Genomic DNA, 26,865 nt, shown 5'->3' with positions numbered 1-26,865 from the left:
CCTGCTTATGAAGGTAAGCGGATAGGGGTGTGGCCAGACGGATTCCGGTATGTAAAGGTACATTGTGGAGTTTTTTATTCAGTGCTAGGCACGAAGTGAGGTTAGTGCAGACTGACGCTGAGCGTCACCAGTATTCATAGAACTTGGTTATATACATAACCTTACGTTTTGGTTGTTCTGTTTTTGTCTCCCTCCTGTGTAACATATCCCATTCTCAGGTGTCTCCCAGTTGCAGCAGCAGCTGGTCAATCAGCAACTCACCCCAGTGCAACGGCAATTGAAGCTGATCTGCAATCAATCCACTCTTCCTTTATATATCCCATTTTGCAGTGTTAGTTTGCTCTTTTGGCTCATTGTGGTGGTGGGTGTCTCTCTGTGTCTTTGGTGATAATTCTCTGTGTGTCGTTTGGTATAGAGCAGTGGCTCTTCAGAGGTAAAAGCTCTGGTTCTTAGGTATATAGAGCAGTGGCTCTTCAGAGGTAAAAGCTCTGGTTCTTCATGGTACATTTGGTAAAGCTGATAAAAGCTCTGGTTCTTAGGTATATAGAGCAGTGGCTCTTCAGAGGTAAAAGCTCTGGTTCTTAGGTACATTTGGTAGAGCTGGTGAAAGCTCTGGTTCACTTCATTGTGTTTTGGTGTTCTTTATAGTTTGCTGTACATTTCTGTATTAACCCTTTGTATATTTGTTTCCCTTGTGTCACCCAGCCTATGGTAATTTTTTCTTGTGTATTAATGTTTTGTTTCGCACACAGGGACATTGAGGACAGGAAGATACCCTGGGTCTACATTTTGCATCACGTCGTAGGTGACCTGATGTTAAAGACACCAGCTTTAGAGTGAGCACAACCACCTGTACTTTTGGGCATTCAGCACCTGTAAAGGGGAGGGTGGGTTTTCGTTTCCTTTTACTATTTTATTTGGTGCCACTAGGTAGTCCTCCTTGCTCTCTGTGTTGCTGTGTTTTGGTTCTTTTGTGAAATAAATACTATTATTTTGCAAATAGTTTCTGTGGTTTTGTGTCACTGCACCCTCACCTACCCTGTCTGTGGCCTCGTGTTGCGTCACCTTACTGGGGTGCGTAACAACCACAAAGATACCCATGTACCTGTCGAAATACATCCTAAAGGTCAGTGAAGTCCAAGACCACAACACCAGAGGGAGTTCCACAAATCACGTTCAACCCAGATTCGGCTCAAACAAGGGACTAAACACGTTTCGCAATTTTGCTTTTGTTATTGTTTGTTTGTATTCATTGCATGTTCGAAATAAAGATTTCAAATCTAAATCAAATCAAATGTGGAATGCCCTACCCACAGTCGTAAAGGAATGTGAATCCCTACCCTCCTTCAAAACCGCTCTCAAAGAGCACCTACGGGTGGCTTTAATTAGAAACTGGCCCCTGTAAATGTCAAAATCCCCCCCCACTTTCTGGTCTTCATCCTTTTAGCAGTTGTTTGAATTGAGCTGTACTGTATTGCAGGGGTTCCCAAACTTTTCAGGCCGCGACCCCCAAATAACGGTGTCAGAGAGCCGCGACCCCCACTATTATAGGAGGAAATCTTTTTTTTTAATTATAATTTCTTTTTTTATAAATGGAAATGTATGGTTGAAACATGCAAACGTTCAAACGCACACACACTAATAAGCATTGGAGGCTTTTAACCAGGGCCGGACTGGGGAAATCATTCAGAAATATAGCCCCAGTCAGGCCACTTTTTAAGCAGGGGGTCTGGGGGTCCCACACCAGGAAATGTTTCGTTACAAAGACTTCATTTCCTGCATTCTGGTGCAGGAATTTTTGTATTTGTACCCTTTAAATGCCAGTGTTTGTGATGGCATCACAACTTTTAGTTAAAAAACAGGCTAGCATATGTATGATTAGCAACAACACTGATTTTGATGGATTTTCAGTTTTTTTGTAATGTCAGATTGTAATGTCAGCCCTGATCATAACACCACATTCATTTTATAATTCTAACCCTTTAAATGCCAGTGTGTGTGATGGCATAATATTTGCAATATATCAAATGCAAAGTAGATTTTTCTGGGGGGGATTATTACAGGCTAGCATGTGTCAATGATTAGCAACAACAGTTTTTTGTAAGGGTCCCGCCTCCACCAATCACATGCGGTTCCCTTTGTGTGTGTGTGTGAGAGCAAGAGAGAGAGAGAGAGAGAGATTTTTATTTTATTTAACCTTTATTTGACCAGGTAGTCACTTGAGATCAAACTTGTGTGAGTTGCAGTGATCTCCTGGTTGTTCCCCACCTAGGTTATCTAACTATTGCGCTGCTGCAACTAGAAACACTGGCCTGGCCTGCTTCTAAGTTCAGTGGCCTGACTGCATTAAAAAAAAATTATTTTAATTTTTTGTCATCTGGCGACCCCCCCGCCTATTGCTTATTAACAGCGGAGGAGTGCTGCCGAGTGCTTCCGCGTTTTCCCTGATTGGCTGCGACAGCCGCAGAGCGGAGCGGCAGAGCTTGCGTAATTATGTAGCCGTAATCCGCCATGATTTTCATTTGAAGCTTAGCTCACCTGGCAGCGCTGCGGTCCTGCAATCCTGCGGTCCGTTGGTGACAAGTTTGAATCCCATCAATTTTTTATTTTTTTTTTACGTGTATTCTTTCGCCGGTTAAGGTTAGGCATGGTTAAGGTTAAGGTTAGGCATTGTTTCGGAGTTGGTTAAGGTTAGAAGGGTTAAGTTTAGGCGCTGTTAAGGAGCTGGTTAAGGTTAGAGTTTGTCTTAGAGAATGGCAATATTCTTTCTATGGTTAAGGTTAAGGTTAAGGCATGGTTAAGGTTAAGGTTAGGCATTGTTTCGGAGTTGGTTAAGGTTAGAAGGGTTAAGTTTAGGCGCTGTTAAGGAGCTGGTTAAGGTTAGCGTTTGTCTTAGAGAATGGCAATAGACAGCCTATTTCCGCACTGCCGCTCTCTCGCGCTGCCGCGGTCACATGGTCACATTGTCACATTCTTGCACTCATCCGCTGTTAAAAAGCAACACGCGACCCCCCCCCCCCCCCCCCCCCCCCGCGGCGGCTCGCAACCCCCACTGTATTGTTTTAATAAACAATATTCTGCAATATTTTAATAAAGTTTTCAATCAATCAATCATGTTTGAAAAGTTATGCAGAGCTTGCGCTATATCTGCTGGGCAGGTAAACGCACTCTTGATAATTTCTCAAATTGCCTACAGCCGCTTTAACCACAGTTAGAATCCTTTGCTTTCATTTGATGTTTTCCCAGATGCAGCCGTTTTACTGGTGTCATTTCGCATCCCTTCTGAAAACATACGGTTTAATTAATCTAGGGATGCGAAATAGCAAATGGTGAAAGCACCACACAGCTGGATACCTTCTAAAGCAGGGGGTAAACACACACACACAGACACAGGAATGTGATGCAGATGTATTCTTGAATGATTTGTCTTTTTATTCAGTAGCATAGTGTGGTGAAAAGACAAGGCTTCACACAGAAATCATTATGTGGACGTTCTGGCCTCATCTCACATGGCTACAGACGGCCTGGTCCAGAGAAAGCTGCAAGGATGGCTCCTCCACTCTACTACAACACACAAACACACAAACACAAACGCACACACACACATACACAAACAAACAAATACACACACACAAATGCATACACACACGCACACACATATACACAAACAAACAAACAAACACACACACACACACATACACAAACAAATACACACACACAAACAAACACAGACACAAACACATACTAATGATAAATAATGGTAACACTGTACATAATCATACACTACGCCACTACGGTCTCACCACAGGAAACATGATGACACTCTCAGTTCTGCTCTCTGTCCCCTCTGCCATTTCAAAAGACATAACAGTTTGGCAGTTGGTTGAGGGGGGGTGTTTAGCTATCATAGTAAAGAGCAGAAGCGATAAATACCACAACTATTACATCGTCTACACAGTTATTCCACAATTACATCCAAATAAACAAGGGAGATGTGAACCACTTAAGGGACAGACTAAGCTTTCAGGATTTTGAACAGGAACTATATTATCCATTAGAGACCTTTCAATGTTACAAAACAATAACACAATATATGTACAGTATGTTTGTATACATGCGTGACTTGTTGATGAATGGTAATAGTATGGATGAAATGGGTGCTACAGACCCTGGATTTTGCTTGCTTAACACATTAACTGCCACGCTTATATCCATCAATGTTTGATCACTGCCAGCACTGTAAGTCTATGGAGATGTTTACCTTCTTTGCAGGGCTATAACGTTTTAAATTGTATTGCTAAATTGACATTACTATGGCCCATTCAACATCGATTATCTATCGTTCAGGATGTAGGAACGTTTTACTTTTTCATTCACACATTCATACGAAAATACCGTCTAGAGTATAAATATGTTTTTATCGTTTTCTGCAATAATTCCTAGAACGTGAGATATAGGCATAAATGCATATATTAGATTATCAAATGCCGTTTGATACCGATCGACGCTATATTAAAATTTCAACTGTACATGGTCCTAAACGTTATGACTGATCATGCGCGGGTGAACGGGGGGGGGGGGGGGGGGGGGGGGCGTTTATAATTCTGTGATCATCGTTAAATGCTTCATGTAGTATGGGTGATATATAGATCAGAGCAGTTTGTATGGATAATAATAAACAAAAACGCTGAAACTCACGGCAGCTTCCTCTTAGCGTTGGGCGATGATACTGGAGCAAACAGATCCCAGTTATGTGATGGGGATCGAGGCGATCCATTTCCGGTTTGTATGATAATAATAACAACCCAAATCATGTGGATTATTGAGGTATGGCAGCGATCCATATCCACGGTGTGTGGCTAGAGTCCTGGGATGATAAACGAGTGTCCGGACGGATTTAGGGGACGGACCGAGCTCCAGCGGGCATATCCGGTTTGGCAACTCGCCGATCAGCCACCAGGTGGCAGTATTGAAGCGTTGCAGAGTTGTGCCGGCTCAGACAACATCAGACAAGGATCCGTGAGTGAAATATGAATACCATGGCGAAAATATGAAATATGATCAGAATAAAGTTGTACGCCGTGATCTGGCAGAATTCGCATGAACTTGAAACCCGTTCTATGACGTTATTGGCGGAGAAAGTGTTAAATTAAGGAACACGGTAACATTATGGGAAATGTGCTCACTGTCTTCTCCAGAGTCAGATGAGAAGATAGATACCAATTTCCTCTCTGTAGAAAATTTGAAAACTATCCGGCTGCAAGCTAGCCTAACTTAGCACAAATGAATGGAAGCAGATATGGACCACTAGCCTAAGCTATTGTTTTTGGCCAATAGCTAGTCTAGCTCGTCCATATCTGCTTCCATTAAGTTGTGCTAAGCTAGGCTAGCTTGCAGCCGGATACTGTAGCTTTCTACTGAGCGCACAGAGATGGTAAGCTAATTTCCCATAATGTTGGCGAGTTCCTTTAAGTGTCCAGTTACTGTATATTGTTTGACTGCTGCAAATCCATGCACTGTACTGGGTTGTTTCTTTAGGGTTAAACGGCAGACTTTGATTTCAGATAGAACGTTGTAATAGAGGCCTTGCACAGAATGTTTTATGTGCGTAGATCTCTTTCTTCTATCATGGCTGCCTGCTTGCAACCAGTGATGACCACTTTTTCGAAAAATGTATTTAAAGTCCAATATATGTGTAGTGGTAGGGTAAGTAAAACATTGGAAAAGCATGCTATCACTGGTTCCATTGTGAGGTCCAGTAATAAAACAACTTTTTTTACAGAATTGTCAATACTGAAACTGACGACTCAAGATAATGTTACATCGTCAGCTGCTTTCATATTTAAATGTTGCAGATGTTCAACAGTAGGGGTGTAACGGTACACAAAAACCACGGTTCGGGTGGCGCAGTGGGCAAGGCGCTCTCCACTAACGCAGGAGATGCTGGTATCGAGCCCAGCTCTCTGCGTTGCTTCCGGCGTGGCCGGCCGTCATACTAACACAATTGGCAGTGTTAGAGGGTGGGAAAGCCGGTGGGAAAGCCGGTGGGTGGGGATTGGACGTTGTGGACAGCGACTCCTACAGGTCGGTTGGGTGACGCCTGTACAGCAGAAACAGGAAGTATCGGGGGCAGCGTGAGCCTCCCACGCGTTACTCCTCGCCACTGAGAGTTCGAGCTGTCTGGTGAAAAGACGCGACAGGCTGCCTCCTCGTGTACCGGAGGGGACACGTGATGCAAGGCTTCTATCCTCACTACAGCCGACCAGTGGGAGGCATAGTCTAGCAACGTTCAAGACAGGGGAGGGGAGAATTGGAATTACGAAATTGGGATGGGAGAAAAATAGAAAAATAAGGAGAAAAAGTGGATATAAAAATTAATAAAACCACGGTTCGGTACGTACCTCGCTTTTGAGTTTTAAATTCTGCACGCAGAATTGTTTAAACATGGAGGGTAGGAGAAAACGGCAGCGAAAAATTCATTTCTTGAAGTAATAACTTTAGGCTTTTAGGAGGAGCTCACATGGGGAATTTCACTCTGTTTCGTGCATCACTTTTGGCAGGATCTTCTCTTCTTCAGTCCAACTCCAGCCAAATTCCGCCAATTATCTTACTAAAGAAACAATATTTTATCATGAAAAAGTATAATTTTAACTTCAGTACGGGATGAGGCGCCCCCTACCTGAGGACGTAGGTAACACAGTAGATGGAGACAGTGCGACCAGGGCTGAGGGTGAACTTGGATGGAGGGGCGCTGGGTACCACAGCACTGTGGCTCTCCACCCAAACATAGCCTCCTCCTCTCACCAGCATCCTGTACTGCCCACTCACTGACAGGCCCTTAGAGCACACTGGAGGAAGCAGGGGGGAGAGAGAGAGAGAGAGAGAGAGAGAGAGAGAGAGAGAGAGAGAGAGAGAGAGAGAGAGAGAGAGAGAGAGAGAGAGAGAGAGAGAGAGACATACATGTGCCATCTGTCCAATTGTGCTGTTCGTATCACCCGGATTGTCAATTAAGCGCATAATTATGTATCTGAAAGGTGCCTGAATATATTGTGTATTTGCATTGTTTGTGTTACTTGTCTGTTTGTGTGGACATGAATAAAGTATTAATTATGTAATGTGTGTGCTTGTATTACTTGTTCAGAGTCCACACATAAGGGTAGACATTTGGAAGAAGTGAAGACATTTTAGCCTGTGTGTGTTGGTGTGTGTGTGTGTGTGTGTGTGTGTGTGCGTGCGTGTGTGTGTGTGTGTGTGTGTGGGGGCGTGTGCGTGTGCGTGTACATGTGTGTGTACATGTGTGTGTATGTACTCACAGTCCATATGGCTCTTGGTCAGACATTTTGTGTCCAGAGTGTGACAGAAATCATACACTGAGCGGCCGAGGAGTTCCTCTGGACAGTACCCTAAAAGCCCTGTCATTCTGCAACACACACACACACACACACCCAAGAGAAATAGTTTGGATAGTTCTGCTAATTCAGTAGGAGACGCAGGATGAAGACTACAAAGCTTGCCATTGTTATCCAATAGTGAATCATTTGACGTGAGTGTGTGTTTACTATCGCTGTGCTCCAAAAGGTCAATTTGTTTACAAATAAACAGCCTCATTTCGAGCTAGATAGGAATGAATCTAAATTATCCAATGGGTTTGCGGAGGTTTCTTGAGCCCACGACGTATGAGTTCCTTAGCACATAATTATAGAATTTATAGAATTATAGAACCATGTAAACCTTCACCAAAGCAAGTTAAAGGTGTTCATGCGATAGCACTGTGTTATGCATGTGTGCTGGTGTGTGCACCTCATGTCCATGCTATGCTGGTATTACCTGTGGTCACAGTTAGGGATGTCCCGATCACATTTTTTTGCTCCCGATCCGATCCCGATCATGTGATTTTGAGTATCTACCGATACCGATCTTTCCCAATCCGATCTTTCACATTAGTAACCGATTTAAAAAAAAATTTAAATTATAAAAAATATATATATATTTTTCTTTCTTTTTTTCTCCCATCCCAATTTCGCCTCGCCAATTCTCCCCTCCCCTGTCTCGAACGTTGCCAGACTATGCCTCCCACTGGTCGGCTGCAGTGAGGACCAAGCCTTGCATCACGTGTCCCCTCCGGTACACGAGGAGGCAGCAGTCTCATCTTTTCACCTGAACAGCGAGATCTCTCAGTGGCGAGGAGTAACGCGTGGGAGGCTCACGCTGCCCCCGATACTTCCTGATTCTGCTGCACAGGCGCACCAACCGACCTGTAGGAGTCGCTGTCCACAACGTCCAATCCCCACCCACTGGCTTTCCCACCCCTAACACTGCCAATTGTGTTAGTATGGACGACCAGCCAAGCCAGTAGCAACGCCGAGAGCTGGGCTCGAACCCAGCATCTCCTGCGTTAGTGGCGAGCTCCTTGCCATTAGTAACCGATTTGACGCATTTTCGTCAGAAACTGGTGAAGCGAGACTGTTGCCTCAATAGTCCCTCGAGGGGCTCGAGGTGGCTCACATTACATTCACCCTGAATGTTGACGTTATCCAGGTGAAAAGTTAACTTCATTCTGCAAGTTCTGCAACTAGTGGATGTCCCTCATCCTTGACATAAATCATTTGATGTATAATTAAATCAAAGGAAATGCGTTTGTTTTGGCAAAATTCTTCTGCTCTGTGTGACAATAAATAAATTAATGATGATATGCAATTTAAAACCAAAACTAAGGCCTCAGTATGAGTTTAAGATGTGAACATGGTCATGTTTGTCGATGTTTTTTTTTTTTAAGTTGTAAAAAAAAATCTGATTACATTTTTTATCCGATCTTCTGAAAATCACGTGATCGGCCCCCGATCCCGAGATCGGATCGGGACATCCCTAGTCACAGTGTGTGCACCTCATGTCCATCCTATGCTGGTATTACCTGTGGTCACAGTGTGTGCACCTCATGTCCATGCTATGCTGGTATTACCTGTGGTCACAGTGTGTGCACCTCATGTCCATGCTATGCTGGTATTACCTGTGGTCACAGTGTGTGCACCTCATGTCCATGCTACTGTATGCTGGTATTACCTGTGGTCACAGTGTGTGCACCTCATGTCCATCCTATGCTGGTATTACCTGTGGTCACAGTGTGTGCACCTCATGTCCATGCTATGCTGGTATTACCTGTGGTCACAGTGTGTGCACCTCATGTCCATGCTATGCTGGTATTACCTGTGGTCACAGTGTGTGCACCTCATGTCCATGCTACTGTATGCTGGTATTACCTGTGGTCACAGTGTGTGAACCTCATGTCCATGCTATGCTGGTATTACCTGTGGTCACAGTGTGTGCACCTCATGTCCATGCTATGCTGGTATTACCTGTGGTCACAGTGTGTGCACCTCATGTCCATGCTATGCTGGTATTACCTGTGGTCACAGTGTGTGCACCTCATGTCCATGCTACTGTATGCTGGTATTACCTGTGGTCACAGTGTGTGAACCTCATGTCCATGCTATGCTGGTATTACCTGTGGTCACAGTGTGTGAACCTCATGTCCATGCTACTGTATGCTGGTATTACCTGTGGTAACAGTGTGTGCACCTCATGTCCATGCTATGCTGGTATTACCTGTGGTCACAGTGTGTGAACCTCATGTCCATGCTATTGTTAGATTCTGATCAATCGGCCAGTATCACATCTTCATCTGTTTGGCTTGTGTAATCATCTCCCCATCTGCGTTGTGTACTTTTAATGGTCCTGACGTCTCATACACTGGCTGATACAATCCTTATCTCTCCCCGTTAGTGCGATCCGCAAACCATAATAATACTCCACCTTCGTAAGAATTCGACACTTTGACACAGCGTAATACCTTTCTTGGAAGAGCATTGTTTATTCAATAAACAGAACCTCATAATCAGATGTTATCAAATTGTATCGTCCTTGCTATCGTCCTTCTGCTATTCAGTCCAATGGTGGTCAGGCCTGGTCGTTAGCCAAGACCATCCTCGTGGTAGCCGAAGCTAATAATGTGGCATCCTTCCTGCCCCCCCCCCCCTCTCTGTGATGAGAGGAGAGAGTCTCTAGTCAGATTGTAGTCTGCCCTTAGCCGCTCTTGGTCTGGCTTACACCCGGAAACACTGTTAGATTTATAGGACCTTCGCCATAGTAACGACGGCCCGCCCCTCTTCTGGTTGTCATGCGCTGTCATGACAACTGCTAATAACCTTTCACACATTTCAAAACATTTCATTACTGTCAAAACCGCCATCGCGCTCTGCCTCTGTGCCCTGCCACGGTATCAGCTTGTTGTGTCTTAGATCGAATTCAAAACATTCTGCTGGCTGCTAAACATTCTGCTGGCTATGCCTCTGAACCGCTTCTTCTATCACCGTCTGCATGCACTTCGACCTCTCTGACACCGTTACATGCTACCATCTCCCCCCAATCTATACATCACATACATTGAAAAACACCCCAGAACCCTGTTTTCTCTCATTCCCCCCTTTGATTCTTAATCAACCTTCAGAATCAACAGACTACTTGGTTTTTCAATTAATTATACCCAAAAATAGACTCATAACAATTAGGGCCCCTCCGTCTGCTGTTTTGCCTTATTGTTTTCCATTACACGCATCACACCTAAACCAGGAAGGATAAACAACGGTCAGGGAGGAGAGAGAGAGAGAGAGAGAGACAGAGAAAGACACAGATTTGCAACCTTTTCAGACAACACACCTAAACCCTTTGGCCCCCCTACTTAGGTACACCCCACGTCAAATCAGAGCGCTCCCTTCCCTCTTACAGTACACCCCCCATCTTGGGCCGGCCCTGTCTTCTAGGGCAAGGGCCCCTTCAGCGACGGCTCTTCTCCTGAGCTGGTCCCCGTTCCAGGGCGCGGTCCCCTAGGCAAAAATGTCTTCCCTGGTCTGCTACTGCTCAGTGTCTCTGGCTGTCAACTCCACATCTGCTCTCCCACCGCCGCCGTCTCCTCCCTCTTGTTGTAGATGATCTGTGTACCAGGCTGCGGTGCCTGGCCCCTGCTGCTTCCTCCTCCTCCAGTCTGTCTCCTGGTCGTCTCCACCGCGGTCGGTCATCTCCAGACCCTGAAAGCAGAAACGCAACACCAGCAGTTTTCTGTACTCGACCCTTGTGTTTTCTATTAGTCTACGACCTTCTCCACACCCATATCTGTCCCTGTTTGTTGTCTTCCGTCGTGACACCAGCAGCTAACCGATTCCCACTTCCGTCGCCCTATCTCTTCATCCCAGGTTGACCCCCAGCGCGCGCCAGTTCTTCTGGTGACGTGTCGTCTGAAGACTCTGCCTATTTATGTGTGAGAAATCCCCACTAGAATTCAAACTCCCTCTTTATTCCATAATTAACCCATTTAAATAACTGCACCTCCTCTCTCTGTGCAATTCTTATTTAATCCATTGTATGATTAAACTCTATTTAATTAACCTGTATATCAATATTATTATTATAATAGATCCACCCTCTCCCAGTAGATTCTAAACTTGAATCACTCCCCCACTCCGCCACTAGATGGTAGTACAGACCTATATCTAAATATTCCCCTATGGGTAATGAAAACTCCCCAGCACTACCCCCCCTCCGCCACTAGGTGGCGACCTACTCCTCCTCTATGGTGTTTTAGTTGACGTGTCACTTCCTGGTTCTTATCTGTTGTTATCTCCTCGTGGCTCACGGCCATCTTGTCTCATCCTCCTCGTGGCCCTTTGCGGCCATCTTGTCTTTGTGCCTAATGGCTGACCCTTTTTATTTATTTTTTTCCACTGTCCCTTTAATGCCTCAAACACTCTATTTTCTACCTATTAGGGAACGCTATCTCAGACTAATACTCTTGCCTGATCGGACATAATACACACTGGTACAATCTCCTTTCGGCTTTCCTCCTGCCATGACAACAGTCCCACCATAACAATTTTTCGTCTCGTTCAGCATTCCCCCCCCCCTCTCCTCATCTCGCCTTTATGGCTCCTTCTGCCCTATTTTGCTTTCTTTCGTCATTTATGAATGTTTGGGTTCCCTTTCAGATAACACCTTCGATTTTCAAAACAAAAACTGTGCCGCTCTGCTCTGTCCCAAAACACACTATTACAGCTGGCATTCTCTCTGTGTCAAACTAAATATGTTTCCGGATGCACTATTGTTTGTTTTTATTGGCTTGTGAAGTTGTTGAGACTCACTTTTTCCTTTTCACCGTCAGTTGTTCTGGTCCATGGCGCTGGCCTTGCTTGGCTCGCTCGCTGGGTCCATGGCGCTGGCCTCGCTCGGCTCGCTGGCTTGGCTCGCGTCCATGGCTACCCCTCCACGCCTCGGCACTGCACATAGTCTCTTGCTTTCAACCAACTTCAAAACAAGCAATATCCGGGTCCAAACTGCACCAACTGTTAGATTCTGATCATTCGGCCAGTATCACGTCTTCTTGTGTTATCCTCTCTCCATCCACACCTCTGCGTTGTGTACTTTTAATGGTCCTGACGTCTCATACATGCTGGTATTACCTGTGGTCACAGTGTGTACACCTCATGTCCATGCTACTGTATGCTGGTATTACCTGTGGTCACAGTGTGTGCACCTTATATCCATGCTATGCTGGTATTACCTGTGGTCACAGTGTGTGAACCTCATGTCCATGCTATGCTGGTATTACCTGTGGTCACAGTGTGTGAACCTCATGTCCATGCTATGCTGGCTGGTGAAGGTGCCTTTGTTGAAGAGTTTATGTGGGAGGGGGAGGGGCTGGCAGGTGAGGAGGAGACATGTGAAGGAGGACAGAGGAGGACACATGTTCTTCACACGGCCTTGACAGCGGAGCACCTGGCAACAAAAGGACACACGTGTCATAGATGCAAAGTATCTGTGGTAGATTCTCTAAACACAAGTCAAAGTGCCATGCATGTGAGCCGCCACTAGGGGCAGGGTGGCTAAGAGAGTGAATGACACTCGGTCTATGAAGTCTAAAGAGGTTCAGACTAGTACTTGTAGATTGTATAAATATGATATCAATCCATGACATTATACAAGTGCTCCTCTCACCTTCCAAGAGGCTGACTTGAGGTTGGTGGCTCTTCCTGTGTGTGTGATGGTGCTCTTCATCCTCATCATAAAGTTTATCTCGACACCATGCATGCACCTCCGCCCCGCTGGGACAAACACACACTACTATTACACTAACACACTTACATCATATGACCTACATTTTATATTGTGATGTATTTAGCATTTTAGATAAATATATCATTGTATGTTATTTGTTTTATTCCCCACAGTGGACAGGACTGCTGCTGTGGGCTATATGTGGGCTAATTGTTGACACATTGTGGACACTCACTCATACATGGATGTTTCGTGGGACGCATGCAGGGTTTTGTGGGTTTTGTAGGACGCATTCGCATGTCATGTAGGTGCTTCTAGTGACACCTTGCTCCGCATATCCCCAAATCATCGCCTCTAATGGCATTACCCCAGCTAGCTTTGTTTCGGAGCTTCAGAGCTCATTGTAGCTGGGGGATAGAGCCAGGGCCGCCTCAGGGGGTGTGCGAGCAGTGCGGTCGCACAGGGCCTCGCGGGAAGGGGGGCCTAGCACACATTTTTTTTTTTAATTTTTTTAAATAAAATATTTTTTATTTTATTGTGTTTTTTTTATTATTTTTCTTAAATTTTTTTTAATTTTTTGCGAGGCCCCCCTTCCCGCGAGGCCCTTTTTCATCACAGACCTAAAATCTAGTTTTGCTTATATGCTTATATATTTCACATTAGACACGTTTGTAGAATGTTCCTGGCTCTGCGGCTCTGCAGCAGACATACTCACTATTGGAGCTCTGGGGCTCTGCAGCAGACATACTATTGGTTTCAACGAAGGGAGGGGTTACATCATGTGTACGCCGGCGTGCGTCAGCTGCGTTTGACTATTTCGTGCGTGCAGCTTTGGAGGTTATGCTTAGTTATGCCAGCCAAAACGAAGAGGACGGTCATTCGGCAGATGGACTGAAGATGAAAGTTGTTGCATGTTAGACAGTTCAGTCAGGCTAGCCATGTCGGCTTAGCTAAAGGCAGGGACAGCTAGTTAGCTTTAGCTACATTATAATATCGAGTGCTAACGTGTGGTTCAGTCGGGATAGCCATGATGATGTCGGCTAGTAGCTAGCTTAGCTAAAGGCTAACTAGCGTTAGCTAACCTAGAGAGAGCGCGTGCAGCATTGTTATGCCAAGATGAAGAGGACGTCATTCGGCAGATGAACTTCGTCAACTCCACGCGGTTGTCTCCATCCTCTTGGACGTTTGGTGAGTTTTTAATGCACTTTATTCTATTCCCGCCCTGGATATATCTCTCTCTCTCTCTCTCTCTCTCGGGAGCCAAACGGGCCGGCTAGCTGTTGTAGTAGCTAACGGTGTGTGGCCTGGTGTCAGTACCTGGCTACTCTATTTGCAGTTAGCCTATTTAGCTGATGTCGGCCATTGGCTCCTTGCTACTTTGTTTTCTCTGGTATAGACCCTCTTCTCTTTGGATTTAAGTGTTGATCTTTGTGAGGATTGGTTCATTCCCCGCCACACGCTCCGCTCCTTTAAGGTACTGTGTTGATTGATGCATTCCCCGCCACACGCTCCGCTCCTTTAAGGTGCTGTGTTGATTGGTGCATTCCCCGCCACACGTTTTTGGAGCAAGTATCAATTCCAGCGCGCACCTGTCATAGTTTTGGATTAGCGCCTCAGAGGCTTTTTATACTGGGACTTCCCTTCAATCGATGTCGGGTCGTTTTGGAATACAACTGCTTTTGCCTGCTTTTTCCCCGTTGCTGTGCCTCGTCTTCTTTCCCTCCAGGACTTTCTGTGGAGATCCGCTGATGAGAACCTTGTTCCCCGTTTGGAGCTGCGCCTCGTTTACCCGCTTTACGCGTTTGCGCTTGGGTGAGTTGGAACCAAACCCCTCTGGATTATTCTGTCTGTGTGTGTGACGAACACCGAAGATTATCATTTTTTGCTTGCACTGGACTCAGTTGAAGTGTGTGTTTTGAAGAGACACTGAAGATATAATTTCTGTTTGCACTAAACTCAGCTAACTTGTGTGTTGTGGAGAACACTGAAGATTGTTACTGTTCATTGGTTCTGGACACAGCTAAGGGAGGAGGGAACCACACTGCCTCTGTGTTTCGTTGGACTGTTATTGATATCTCTCTCTCTCTCCGTTTTCCACCTCGAGTTAAAGCTGGGAGTATCTGCAGAGCCGCTACAACGTCAAATACCGATTCCCCACTGCTATCACCAGGAGGATCTGCAGAGCCGCAGAGAACTCTGCCGATGGCAGTCTCCCTTGTTGTTTCATAATTGTTACTTTACCCCTTTTGTGACTCTGTAAATAAATACGCCCTAGTATTTGGCTAACTCTGAACTTCCTGTCTGTGCCGTGCGATTGAGGTCGGTTCAAACCCTAACAATCTTTGTCCTTTTGGATCTATGTATATTCATGTTGCCTTTGTGAAGTTATCTTTTCCTTCTGTTTTGTTCTTCCATTAAAAGTTGAATATCCTTTAGGGGCTCATCTTTGCTTATCTCTCATACATGCTCTCTCTCTCTAACACACACACACAGACATGCTCTCTCTCTCTAACACACAAACACACATGCTCTCTCTCTCTCTCTCTTTCTAACACACACAGACATGCTCTATATCTCTCTCTAACACACACAATGACATGCTCTCTCTCTATATTTCTCTCTCTTTCTAACACACATATACATGCTCTCTCTCTAACACACACACACAAACAGACATGCTCTCTCTCTCTATCTCTCTCTTTCTAACACACACAGACATGCTCTATCTATCTCTCTATCTTCAATTCAAATGGGCTTTATTTCACATTCTTGTATTTCTCTCAGTAGGTATGGGAGTTTTGAGTTATTGTCTCTTTGGGTGTTTGCAATTTGTGGGAAGTATGTCTTGGTATAGTGGGCAGGTTGTTAAGAAGTGGAGCTCGGTTTCCACCTCATCTTGTGTGCAGTGGGTCTGTCTTCGCTTGGGAGCCAGGTCTGCCTATGGCGGCCTTTCTCGATGGCTAGGCTGTGCTCGCTGAGTCTGTACCTAGTCAAGGATCTTCTTAGTAGTGGGTCAGTCACAGTGCTCAGGTATTCTGCCACTGTGTACTCTCTGTTTAGGGCCAAATAGCATTTCAATTTGCTCTGGTTTTGGGTTGTTTCTTTCCAATGTCTCTCTCTCTCTCTCTCTCTCTCTCTCTCTCTCTCTCTCTCTCTCTCTCTCTCTCTCTCTCTCTCTCTCTCTCTCTCTCTCTCTCTATGTTGACTGTATGAAAAAAAAAAAATCATATATATATATTTTTTTTACCTTTTAGGGGGGGGGGGGGCCTCGCGTTTAAATCTCGCACAGGGCCTCGCATTTCTCCCAGGCGGCCCTGGATAGAGCTATTACAAAGCTAACTGGTAGGCCTGCTGGTGTTAGCTAGCAAGTACAGCAACCTACTTTCACAATTATGCCACCAACAGGATGTGCCTACACATAGTTGCACTGTGGATCTAAACTAGAGGTTAAGCTAATTTTTAAAGGCAGATAAAATAACGATAGTTAGGTGCAATAGCTAATTAATCCGCTGTATATGTATATAGCTATTTTAAAAGATCACAGTGAGGCTTCCGTTCTGGTGCTGTTGTTATAATGAGTGCCCACTGCGCAGTGGCCAAGCACACGTCTACCACAGTTTCCGTTCAGCACCTCGAACAGCACAGAGCACAGAGCCTGCTTGTTCCCTGTCCCACCGAGCACAGAGGGCCCTCTCTCTGCTGGCAGCCTGGCACTTGAACATTAAGAGCCCTCTCTCTGCTGGCAGCCTGGCACTTAAACATTAAGAGACCTCTCTCTGCTGGCAGCCTGGCACACTGACGATCAAGAGTCTGTGTTAGCGGTTAGCGCTGTCCGAGGTGCTGAACTGGACAGCGAGTGTGCCAGCAGCGAGAGGGCTCTCTGTGCTCGGTGGGACAGGCATCAAGCAGGCTACCATGGCCACTTTGTAATCAAGCAGGCTACCATGGCCACTTTGTAATCAAGCAGGCTACCATGGCCACTTTGGATTCAAGCAGGCTACCATGGCCACTTTGGAGCCTCCATGCAAAACGGTGATGTACGTCCCTGCGTGACCACTGGAGGCTGCACAGCCATTGGCCACTATGGCATAGTTTGTAAAAATGTCCTATCAGCACTGATTATCGGTCAACCTCTAGTCTGAACGGCAGGGGTGTAAAGTACTTGAGTAATTGTACTTGGTTACAATACATAAGTACTATTTTGGGGGATTTGTACTTTACTCAAGTATTATTAGGTTTGTATACTTGTACTTTTACTCAATTATATTTCAGAGAAAAAAAACATACTTTTTACTCCTTACATTTAAAATGCAGACCTACAAAGTACAAAGTACAAATCTTGCACGTCCAACCATTTTAATTAGTATATTTGTTTCTCTGGCCGAACTAACGTTAACGTTATTAATCCTGCGGCCGCAATTTATTTAAAAACAGCCAATCAAATCCCCATCAATGGAAAATGTACCCACCCATGGTTTAGTGCTTGTCTTCTAAGACCATCTAAATACCATATTAGGAGCACAAGAGCCTATATTGGAATACCAGTTTCTTAATATTAGCTTAATATCCATGATGCAACACATTCATAATAATTTTTCAATACACTCTCTGTACAACCTTGGTATTTCTTTATGACTTAAGTATTTATGGCTGTGGTTCATCCTGTAAAAACATGTAGATAAATGTATACCTTATCACAAATGTCTACCCCTATACACAAGAGACAACTTCTACACAAAACAGAACATAGACGCCCACAATCCTAGCGTTATCATTTCAGAGCCCTGGGAAGAAACATAGGTCTCGTAACAGTGTGATGTAGTGCAGGGTCTCAGCCTTTGCCCCAATATGGCCTTCTGGTTCGTAAATGTTTTCTCTATGGAGAAAATTAATGGGGATTCTGTATAATCGTCCGTGCCACAGTCTGTGGTTAATGAAAGCTTTTAAAACATGGATGTTTTGACCTACATACATTTCTCTCTCAGTTGACACTGGATCTGAGGCTGTTTTAAAATGTAAACAACACTAGCGTTGCTAACAGAAAGCTACACCAAGATTTTGTCAAATAAATTAAATTAAAAAGAAATAAATATATAGAAGGTTTCAGTTTTCCATACAAACAACAAACGTACTTAAAAGTACATGCCAATATTTTTGGAAATTAGCTTACCGTCTTCTCCAGAGAGAGACAAGAAGATAGATACCAGTTTCTTCTCTGTGCATTCAGTAGAAAGCTATCTGGGTGCATGTTAGCCAGCTTAGCACAATGAATGGAAGTGGACATGACCGGTTAGCCTAGGCATTGTCCAACTAACACATCTCCCGAAGGCTAACCGGTCATGTCCACTTCCATTCATTGTGCTAAGCTAGGCTAACGTGCAGCCAGATAGATTTTAAGATATAGGGGGAAACACATACATTTTTACCAAAGGCTGTCTATTTTTAGATCTGGAGAAGCTACACATGTGGAGGGGAAAAAATACTTGTCACACACCTGGTAGCTTGAGATTAGCTCTGATTTCTTCCTGGTCACAGGGGTGGGTGAACTCATAAATAGTGTGTCCCATCAACTCTACCTGAGTAACATATATATATATTCTGAATCTCCCCTCGGGGATAAATAAAGGTTTTCAATATATACAGTAGCACATATTCAATTATAAATTATGCCACATGTGATGTTATCTGTATCTATGCAGTCATGTAAGAAACAATGTTAATTTCATAGACAAACAATATGACAAAATCATTCTAAAGTTAAAAGTATCCAATGGCGGTTTTGACCACTAGTTGATTAAACTGGCGCTATAGAGCACAGTAGGAGAAAATGGGTCCCCGAAACTTGTCTAGCAGTTGTTCTTCCGGTATGAGGACGAGGACGCACAGGCATACCATTAGCACAGGGGTGACGCAGAACACAAAAAGAGTGCACTGGAGGCGTGTAGCCATGCCCTTGTGCTTCAAATAGATTGGTGTATATATCGCCCTCAAAATCTAACAAGCTAACTGCCAGTCAAAGGAAGTCGGGACACGTTACCACTTCACCAGAACCGAAAGTGAACACGGATTAAATATAAATAACATTGCAAGAGCAAAGAAAATGGCTAAATGGAATTTGCAGTGGTTTGTATGAGGTTAGGTTGAAAATGTATTCGGCTTGTAGACAACAATTGAAGATTTTGGGTGGAAATGTGATTAAACAAAAGCAAGCTGTTTACAAAAAAACTCCATTGGATACCTTTCACTCATACATAAAAAAAAATTAGCTACTGTTTTAAATATTGTATATGGTCCTGTATATTGTGTGTACATTGTGTCCCATATGTTACTTTATGTTTATAGTGTCCTATATGTTACTTCATGCTTATATTAGATCTTTTTTATATACACTGTGGGAAGGGGGAAACGCTATTTAATTTATCTGTATGTCTTGCACATTACGAGAAGTGACAATAAAGCTGACTTTGACTGACTTTGACTTAACAGTGGTAGGAACCTGTGTGTGTGTGTCAAGTCAAGTCAAGTCAAGTCAAGAGTTTTATTTGTCACGGCATACAAGCATACAGTGAAATGCGGGGGGTCTTGCCCGCAATGATTGTGCAATAATACAATAATGCAATAATACAATAATACAATAATAAGAATCCAATAGGATGAGAATAAGACATTTGTGCAATAATACAAGTAATAAGAATATGACATAACAGGTATATGTACATGAAGTTTACAAAAGCATGGTAAGACATGCTAAGGTCCTGCGATAGTGCAATACACTGTTAGCTACGGATGAGGCACTGGGTCTTGTGTACACTACTATACAATGCTATACTATACAATCTACAGGTATACTATGTGTGTGTGTGTACTGTGTGTGTGTGTGTGTGTGTGTGTGTGTGTGTGTGTGTGTGTGTGTGTGTGTGTGTGTGTGTGTGTGTGTGTGTGTGTGTGTGTGTGTGTGTGTGTGTGTGCGTGTGCGCGCGTATGTACCTGTGTCAGACCCATGTACTTGCTGATGTTCTCAGACAGGTAGACGATGTCTCCAGCAGTGGATATCACCATTAGAAACCCGTCCAGGACCCTTAGGTACAGATCTACATCCTCCGTCCCCCGCGGGCCTCCCATTGCCCCCCCGGCGTGTCTATCCTCTTCCTCTTCTCTTTCGTCTTCCTGTCTCACCTGTACATGGCGTCCTTCCTCCCCGCTGTCCACCAGCCATCTGTCATTCACTGTTTGACAGGTCTCCGTAAACGTACCGGTGACGCCTGAGACAGAGAAACACATGCAGGAGTCTGTGTGTACTTTATGAGCTGTAAGTGGTGTTTATGAAAATACACACTACGAAATCAGGACATTATTATAATTAAAAAATTTTAAGACTTAGTTTAATGAGCTATTGATTGTAGTGTCACGGTTAAAGGAACATGTCAACATTATAGGAATTGTGCTTACCATCTTTTCTAGAGTCAGACAAGAAGATAGATACAAATGTCCTCTCTGTGCATTCAGTAGAAACTAGAAAGCTATCCAGCTGCAGGCTAGCCTAGTTTAGCACAAATTAATATGGACCACTAGCCTAGCTTAAAACTCAGAGAGAGGGGATTTTGGCCAAGCTGGTCCGTATCCGCTTCCATTCATTTGTGCTAAGCTAGGATAGATGGCTTTCTACTGAACGCAGAGAGGGAATTGGTATCTGTCTTCTTGTCTGACTCTGGAGAAGATGGTAAGCGCATTTCCCATAATGTCAGCGTGTTCCTTTAAGGCAGGGGTCTCAAAATCAATTTACCTGGGGGCCGCTGGAGGTAGAGTCTGGGTGAGGCTGGGCCGCATCAAATATTCCACAAAAAAAGGGTTTAAAGTATTCCAAAAAAAGGTACAACTGATCCAATCTTCTCACAAACTCACTAAAACCTCACAAACACCAGCAACTGAGCATTCTCAGTGGTGTCAGTGGACTCATCCACAGCTATGTAAATGCACTGTGCTTTTTTTTTTTTATTCTATCACAAAGCTGTTTAATCAAATCATCAGCCAGTATTTCAGTTATTCTGGTTGCTGTGCTATCTGACTCAGGATTTGCTTTTGTTCGCCTTCAAATATGGTCTCCATCACTTCAGTCATACATTATTTTATTATTTATGCATCAGAAAATGGCTTCTTGTGTTTAGCCATCACCCATGCCACTGAGTGAGGACTTGGTTGTTTTTTCTCGTTGTGACTTAACACTTTGGTCGCCAGGCTTATATTCATAATAAACCATCCCACGCCAGCTCTATTTGTCTATGGAGAAGTTCCCCTTCTTTGCAGGGCTATAACTTTTTAAATTGTATTGCTAAATTGACATTACTATGGCCCATTCAACGTCAAGTATCTATTGTTCAGGGTGTAGCAACGTTATACTTTTTCATTCACATATTCATACTAAAATACGGTCTAAAGTATAAGTATGTTTTTATCGTTTTCTGCAGCATTCTCCAGAACGTGATTTATAGCCCTAAATGCATTATATTGATGATCAAATACAGTTTGATAGCGATCTGCGCGAGATAAAAAATGTCAAATGGACGTGCTTCTAGAAGTTACTACTTCATCTGATGTTGACCGGATGGGGGGGGGGTCGTTTATAATTCCGTGGCCAACGTTAGATGATTCATCTAGTGTGGGTGATATGATCATCAGAGCAGTTTATATCGAACATGTTTAAAAAAAAAAACGCTGAATCTCACCGCAGCTTCCTCGTAGCGTTGGGCGATGAGCGTGGAGCAGAAATATTCCTATTATGGGATGTGGAAATATGCGATCCATCTCCAGGTTGTATAATAGTATATACGTCCAAATCATGTTGTTTATCGAGTTATTGGTAACGGATTGCTATCCATTGTGTCTAGCTCGAGTCCTGGGACTATTAGCGAGTGATCGGACCGAATTGGAATGAGCACCAGCTTCCGTTTCCTGTTTCCGGTTTGAGCGATCCGCCGATCGGCCACCAGATGGCGCTCTTGAACCGTTGGAGAGTTGAGAGGGGATCAACAGTAGATCTCAAGTCTCCGGGGGAGAAATATGATTGCGATCACAGATTTTTGAAATATTGATCTCAATGACGTGGTACGGCGTCTTTGGCAGAATGAGCATGGCGGGGAATGACGTGGTAAGGCGTTTTTGGCGACCAAAGTGTTAACAATAATTCTGCTTGCAGCTTGATATGATGATTTCATTCCATTTATTTGTGTGGTTCTTAGCACTGAATTTTGAGGAAAGGTTGCATCAAAATAACTGTGTTTTGTTTCGTAGTGGCGTTTCAAATTGCCACTCTTCACAAGAGCTACCGCATATTAGGCACATTGGTTTGGTGCTGGGAGGATGCACGCATATTTTTCAGTCCATTCACCTTTGAATTGCAGCGATTGTCACTGTCGACTTTTCTTTTACTGGCCATCTTTGAACATGCCATATTTTTCTACTAACTGCCTGCTGGCGAAACTAGGCTACTAGCTACATTTATCTCACAGAGATAAAACTGGGAACAAGGTTACTAGCTACAGTACCTGCAGATTAGACTACCAGTAGATGCGCTGTCAACTCTCGCTCTGACTCGGCCCTGTTGAGAGACGACACGCATTCCGTGAAAACCCGCCCTACTCTGCTCTGATTCGCAGACTGTGGGTGGGGGGGGAGAAACGCTGACGGGACGCTGAATGTGATTGGACCAGAGTAGCCAGACAGACACAGACAGGCAGAGCACTGCTTGCAGAGGAGACAGCAGATAATTTCGAGGATGCCTGCCATACGCACTTGATATATTTTCCTTCCACTTGGTATCACTCCGGAATCACGTTTCAACCAAGTCACTAACGTAACGTTGCTGTCATGAGCCTGCGCTATGGTAGCCTACAAGTGATAAAATAAATAAAACATCCAACTCGCACAACGACGCGGCAAAAAGTTGCGCGCGGGCCGCACTAACACTAAACTTTGATGTCAAGTAGGGGGCCGCAAAATATCCCAGCGGGCCGCAATTGGCCCATGGGCCGTGAGTTTGAGACCCCTGCTTTAAGGTTAGGGTTAGCTGCAGAATGAATGTAAGTCTATGTAATGTCCCCATATTTCACATAAACATAAATATGTGTGAGCGTGTGTATATACTATATATATATATATATATATATATATATATATATATATATATATATATATATATATATATAGATGTGTGTGCAGTGTCAGATCAAGGTGTGAATGATGTACCTGTGAGCAATGAGCATAGCATGTGATGTGTTTTGTAAATGTTTGTATGCACTGTATGTGTTTGTGTGTGTACTTGCGAGCAGCGTGTGTGCATTGCATGGTGTACTAACTGTCTGGCTATGTGTTATAGGTGTTATTCCCAGTGGATATGACACCAGTCTCGCACCCACGAGTCTTGCGCTTCCCTGATGGGGCAAGTTAATATTTGCATATAGATGTACAGTATGTGCTCATCATGCTTCAATATGCTAACATTTGTAAACAGACCTACAGTATATTCTGATGTACAATGAGGTTAAAGGGATAGTTTGGATTTCTGGATATTACATTATATGAAATACTTGCCAGTATAGTGGATGTAAAGCTATTAGCTTACTGACAGAGTCCCGTGGTCGGAGTTCTGGCCAGGTTACGAGTGAAATTGGAAAGCTTTTAGACAGACAGCAAACAGCAGAAACGGTGTCACGAAACCAAAAGGTTTTAATCCACAACATGCAGGCAAAGGGTTAGCCATGCACCTCCAAGACAAAACCACAGTCCTGCAGCATTTTGAAACAGTTGATAGTGAAACAGCTCCTGCGCGTAGTAATACACCAGCTTTTTCGGAGAAACTAAATAATGCCAAGTGATTGCAGAATACAAAGTCACTCGGAACACAGCCAGAACGCCAACCTGCAGGACTCAGTAAGTAAGCTGACAGATTTACTTCCACTACACCACTGGCAAGTAATTTCATACAACTTAATGTCCAAAAAGTTGCCACGCGTGATACTTGCATCAGTTGCATGTGCCGATTACCATAGGAACTTTTTTTTCATGCGGACCATATCATATGATATTGATGTGTGTGTTTATTTATTATTATATTTATTAATATCGGCCAGAACCCTTATTATTTTCTACCCTCAAATCAAACTCTTCAAGAGTGTATGTGAATATACCCCACACTTACTGTATATAGAAAAAAATTAAAATTACAGACTGAGGCTTTAAGCTGAAGATTTTCTCAGTTGTGTGACCTCAACTCTGTTACACATGAAAGAGAAGCACCTGTGAGCTGTGACCAAGACTGTGAGTGTCAGGGTTACATAATGGTAAGTGGTAAATAGGTTGCATTTATATAGCATACACAATGTATTCTTTGAGCTGTGTGTGTGTGTGTGTGTGTGTGTGCGTGTGCGTGTGTGTGTGTGTGTGTGAACCCTACACTTGCTTTCTGTGTGCAGGCACAGCACACGTCACGAACCTGTGAGCAGTCTGCGCGCGCGTATATAGCTGATGGTGAGGCGTATGACCGAGGGCTTGTCCAGGTGGAGGCCGAGGGAGGGTGGGACGGGCAGGAGACGAGACAAGTCGCTGAACACGTCGGACTCTGCCTTCCGCCTCAGCCGGGCTGATTCACGACCAACAGCCCTGGCAGTAGCACGGCCAGATAGCATGGTCAGGTAGCACGGCCAGGTAGCACGGCCAGGGAGAAGAGACAATTGAGAATGAGTTGAAACTGAGACAGTAACACAGAGACAGACAGAGTAAGTCAGTCATACAGACATTGACGAATTGAAAATGGAGGACCCTGATGTAAACAAGACGAAAGTATTTGTCTGGTCTGCATCCTCTTAGCAGTTGTTTGTATTGAGCCGTACTGTATTGTACCCATTCTGCAATCTGTTAATAAAGTTTTCAATCAATCAATTGTCACAAGTCAGACAGACAGAAGAAGAATGTATATAATTTATGATCAGTAATATAACAATTGTTTTTTTAATAATAAACTGAATTACATCCAAAATATACACTGATGATACAAAGCAGTATGATGTGTTTGCTACCATGTGGTGTGTGAGGCTGCTTATCTGATATGCATGCCATTGCCCTGAGGCAGCACAACACAGGAATTTAAATTGTATCTGTAAGATGAAGAAGAATTGGTTAAGTCTTCAAAATGTGTCTCTGTATCCAATACCATTGAAGCATCCTAAACTCACCTTCTTTTCTCCCGGTCTGCTGTCATTGTCTCCACAGTCGGAGCAACACGTTGGCGCTTGGCACAAAACGAGAGGACGGCGGGATTTCACAAGAGCGCGGGGAATCTCCCATGAGTCCCATCCGCAATTAGCGCAAACGCAGGTAGCTTAATTAAGTGCCTTCTCGAACATCGTGGTTACCAGCAGTGTGGGTGACAAATGTTGGCAGCACGAAAGTGGTCCTGTGATGACAGGTCTCGCAACGACCTGGAGGGAGGCGCATATGAACTGAAGACACCTCAAGTCATCAGCTCCCCTGATGCGCATCACAGACTGGCCTCTGAAACTGAGCAATGCGATTGGTCAAAAGGCCAGGAGTGAATTATGTATGGCCTACGCCCCCCCCCCCCCCCCCCCCCAAATCAAAATGAAACTGAAACAGTGAGACAGCCTTCATGGTTATAGCAATCAGGCGCTGCAGAAGTGTATGCTCACCTTCTCTCAAGTCTCTTGTTTCTCATCGACATGAATCCCACAATGTAGGAGTAAGAAGAAAATGGTAACACTTTACTTAAAGTTTAGGTGTCAATATAAGGATGGACAGGTACCCAATGAAAGAACTGAGGAACTATTGAATAGGAAAAATGTAATCCTGTCATTTTATTTACATGAATTAATATACACTGAAAATAACGAACCTTTTGTATTGTGATTTATTTAGTTTTTAACATTATACTTGAAATAGCTAATATTCATAGAAAATTGACAATTTTCATGTTAGAACACTTTATTTTGGGATTAAGTCAGAATTCCTTTCTGTTTATATGTATGTAGTATAGGTGGTCATTTATAGAATGACTAGGTGGTCATTTATAGAATGACTTAGCAACATTTGGTTTCTATTTATGTAGTGTATAGGGCATGTATTTCTTCACATAAAATACCCAATAAAATGGAAATTACAATATATTTGTGTTTGTTTTGTTAAGAAGCACCATGTCAAATTTGGTCACAGTATCTACAAGTTAAAATATAAAAAAGGTGTTTTGTGTAAAAGGAATATGTCATTTTCAGAACATACTTCTTTCAGTAGCTATGGTGTTCATAATACAAAGTTACACAAACATTTTATATTTGTAATTTTGCTTTAGGCAAAATATGATATTTCAGAATGTTCCTATCCAGCCAAAATCAGTTTTTAATGATGATGCCTCGCCATCCATCTCTTTTAGAGAAATCCTTCCTGAATGGCTCCTACTTACTCATTTTCCCCTGCTTACCATTCATTCTAAAAGTGAAAAAGTATATATTTCCTACACTTTGTTAACACCAGTGCAGTGGCCGCTCTGAGCATGTGCCATTCGGAACGCACAGGCATGCCCCCCCAACAACGCTGCAAGCAGCACTTGCAGTTCCGCGTTCGGGTTCTGCGATCTGATTGGCCACTGACGTACGCTTTCTCTACGCCCAAACAGCACGTTACGCTAGTTCTGCCTCTAACCTCTAACAGCCTGCAGCCTAGCTGCTAGCATTATCCAATTCATATCAATCGAAATAA

At 43.8% G+C, this 26,865-nt stretch overlaps 2 protein-coding genes across 2 annotated transcripts; both read right to left on the bottom strand.

Annotated features, from left to right (window-relative positions):
- Nucleotides 1–3,429: 3,429 nt before the first annotated feature.
- Nucleotides 3,430–13,107, bottom strand: LOC311235556 (endothelial PAS domain-containing protein 1-like; the record flags this gene model as incomplete). Its single annotated transcript, XM_084323025.1, has 5 exons — nt 3,430–3,564; nt 6,680–6,848; nt 7,314–7,420; nt 12,656–12,822; nt 13,042–13,107. 5 exons carry the CDS (start codon nt 13,105–13,107, stop codon nt 3,501–3,503), a joined length of 573 nt encoding a protein of 190 aa, XP_084179151.1. The 3' UTR covers nt 3,430–3,500.
- A 4,698-nt stretch (nt 13,108–17,805) lies between these two features.
- LOC311235555 (endothelial PAS domain-containing protein 1-like) lies at nt 17,806–25,486 on the bottom strand (the record flags this gene model as incomplete). Its single annotated transcript, XM_084323024.1, has 4 exons — nt 25,329–25,486; nt 24,590–24,756; nt 20,089–20,363; nt 17,806–17,811 (listed from the first exon to the last, which is right to left on the bottom strand). The coding sequence occupies exons 1-4, from the start codon at nt 25,352–25,354 to the stop codon at nt 17,806–17,808; spliced, it is 474 nt and encodes a 157-aa protein (XP_084179150.1). The 5' UTR covers nt 25,355–25,486.
- Between the last annotated feature and the right edge of the window lie 1,379 nt (nt 25,487–26,865).

Source organism: Notolepis coatsorum, assembly GCF_963971535.1.
Source record: "Notolepis coatsorum genome assembly, chromosome: 10".
Classification (NCBI taxonomy): Eukaryota; Metazoa; Chordata; class Actinopteri; order Aulopiformes; family Paralepididae; genus Notolepis; species Notolepis coatsorum.
Note: the sequence above shows the minus strand (reverse complement) of the source record. Positions and strands in the feature narration are given on the sequence as shown.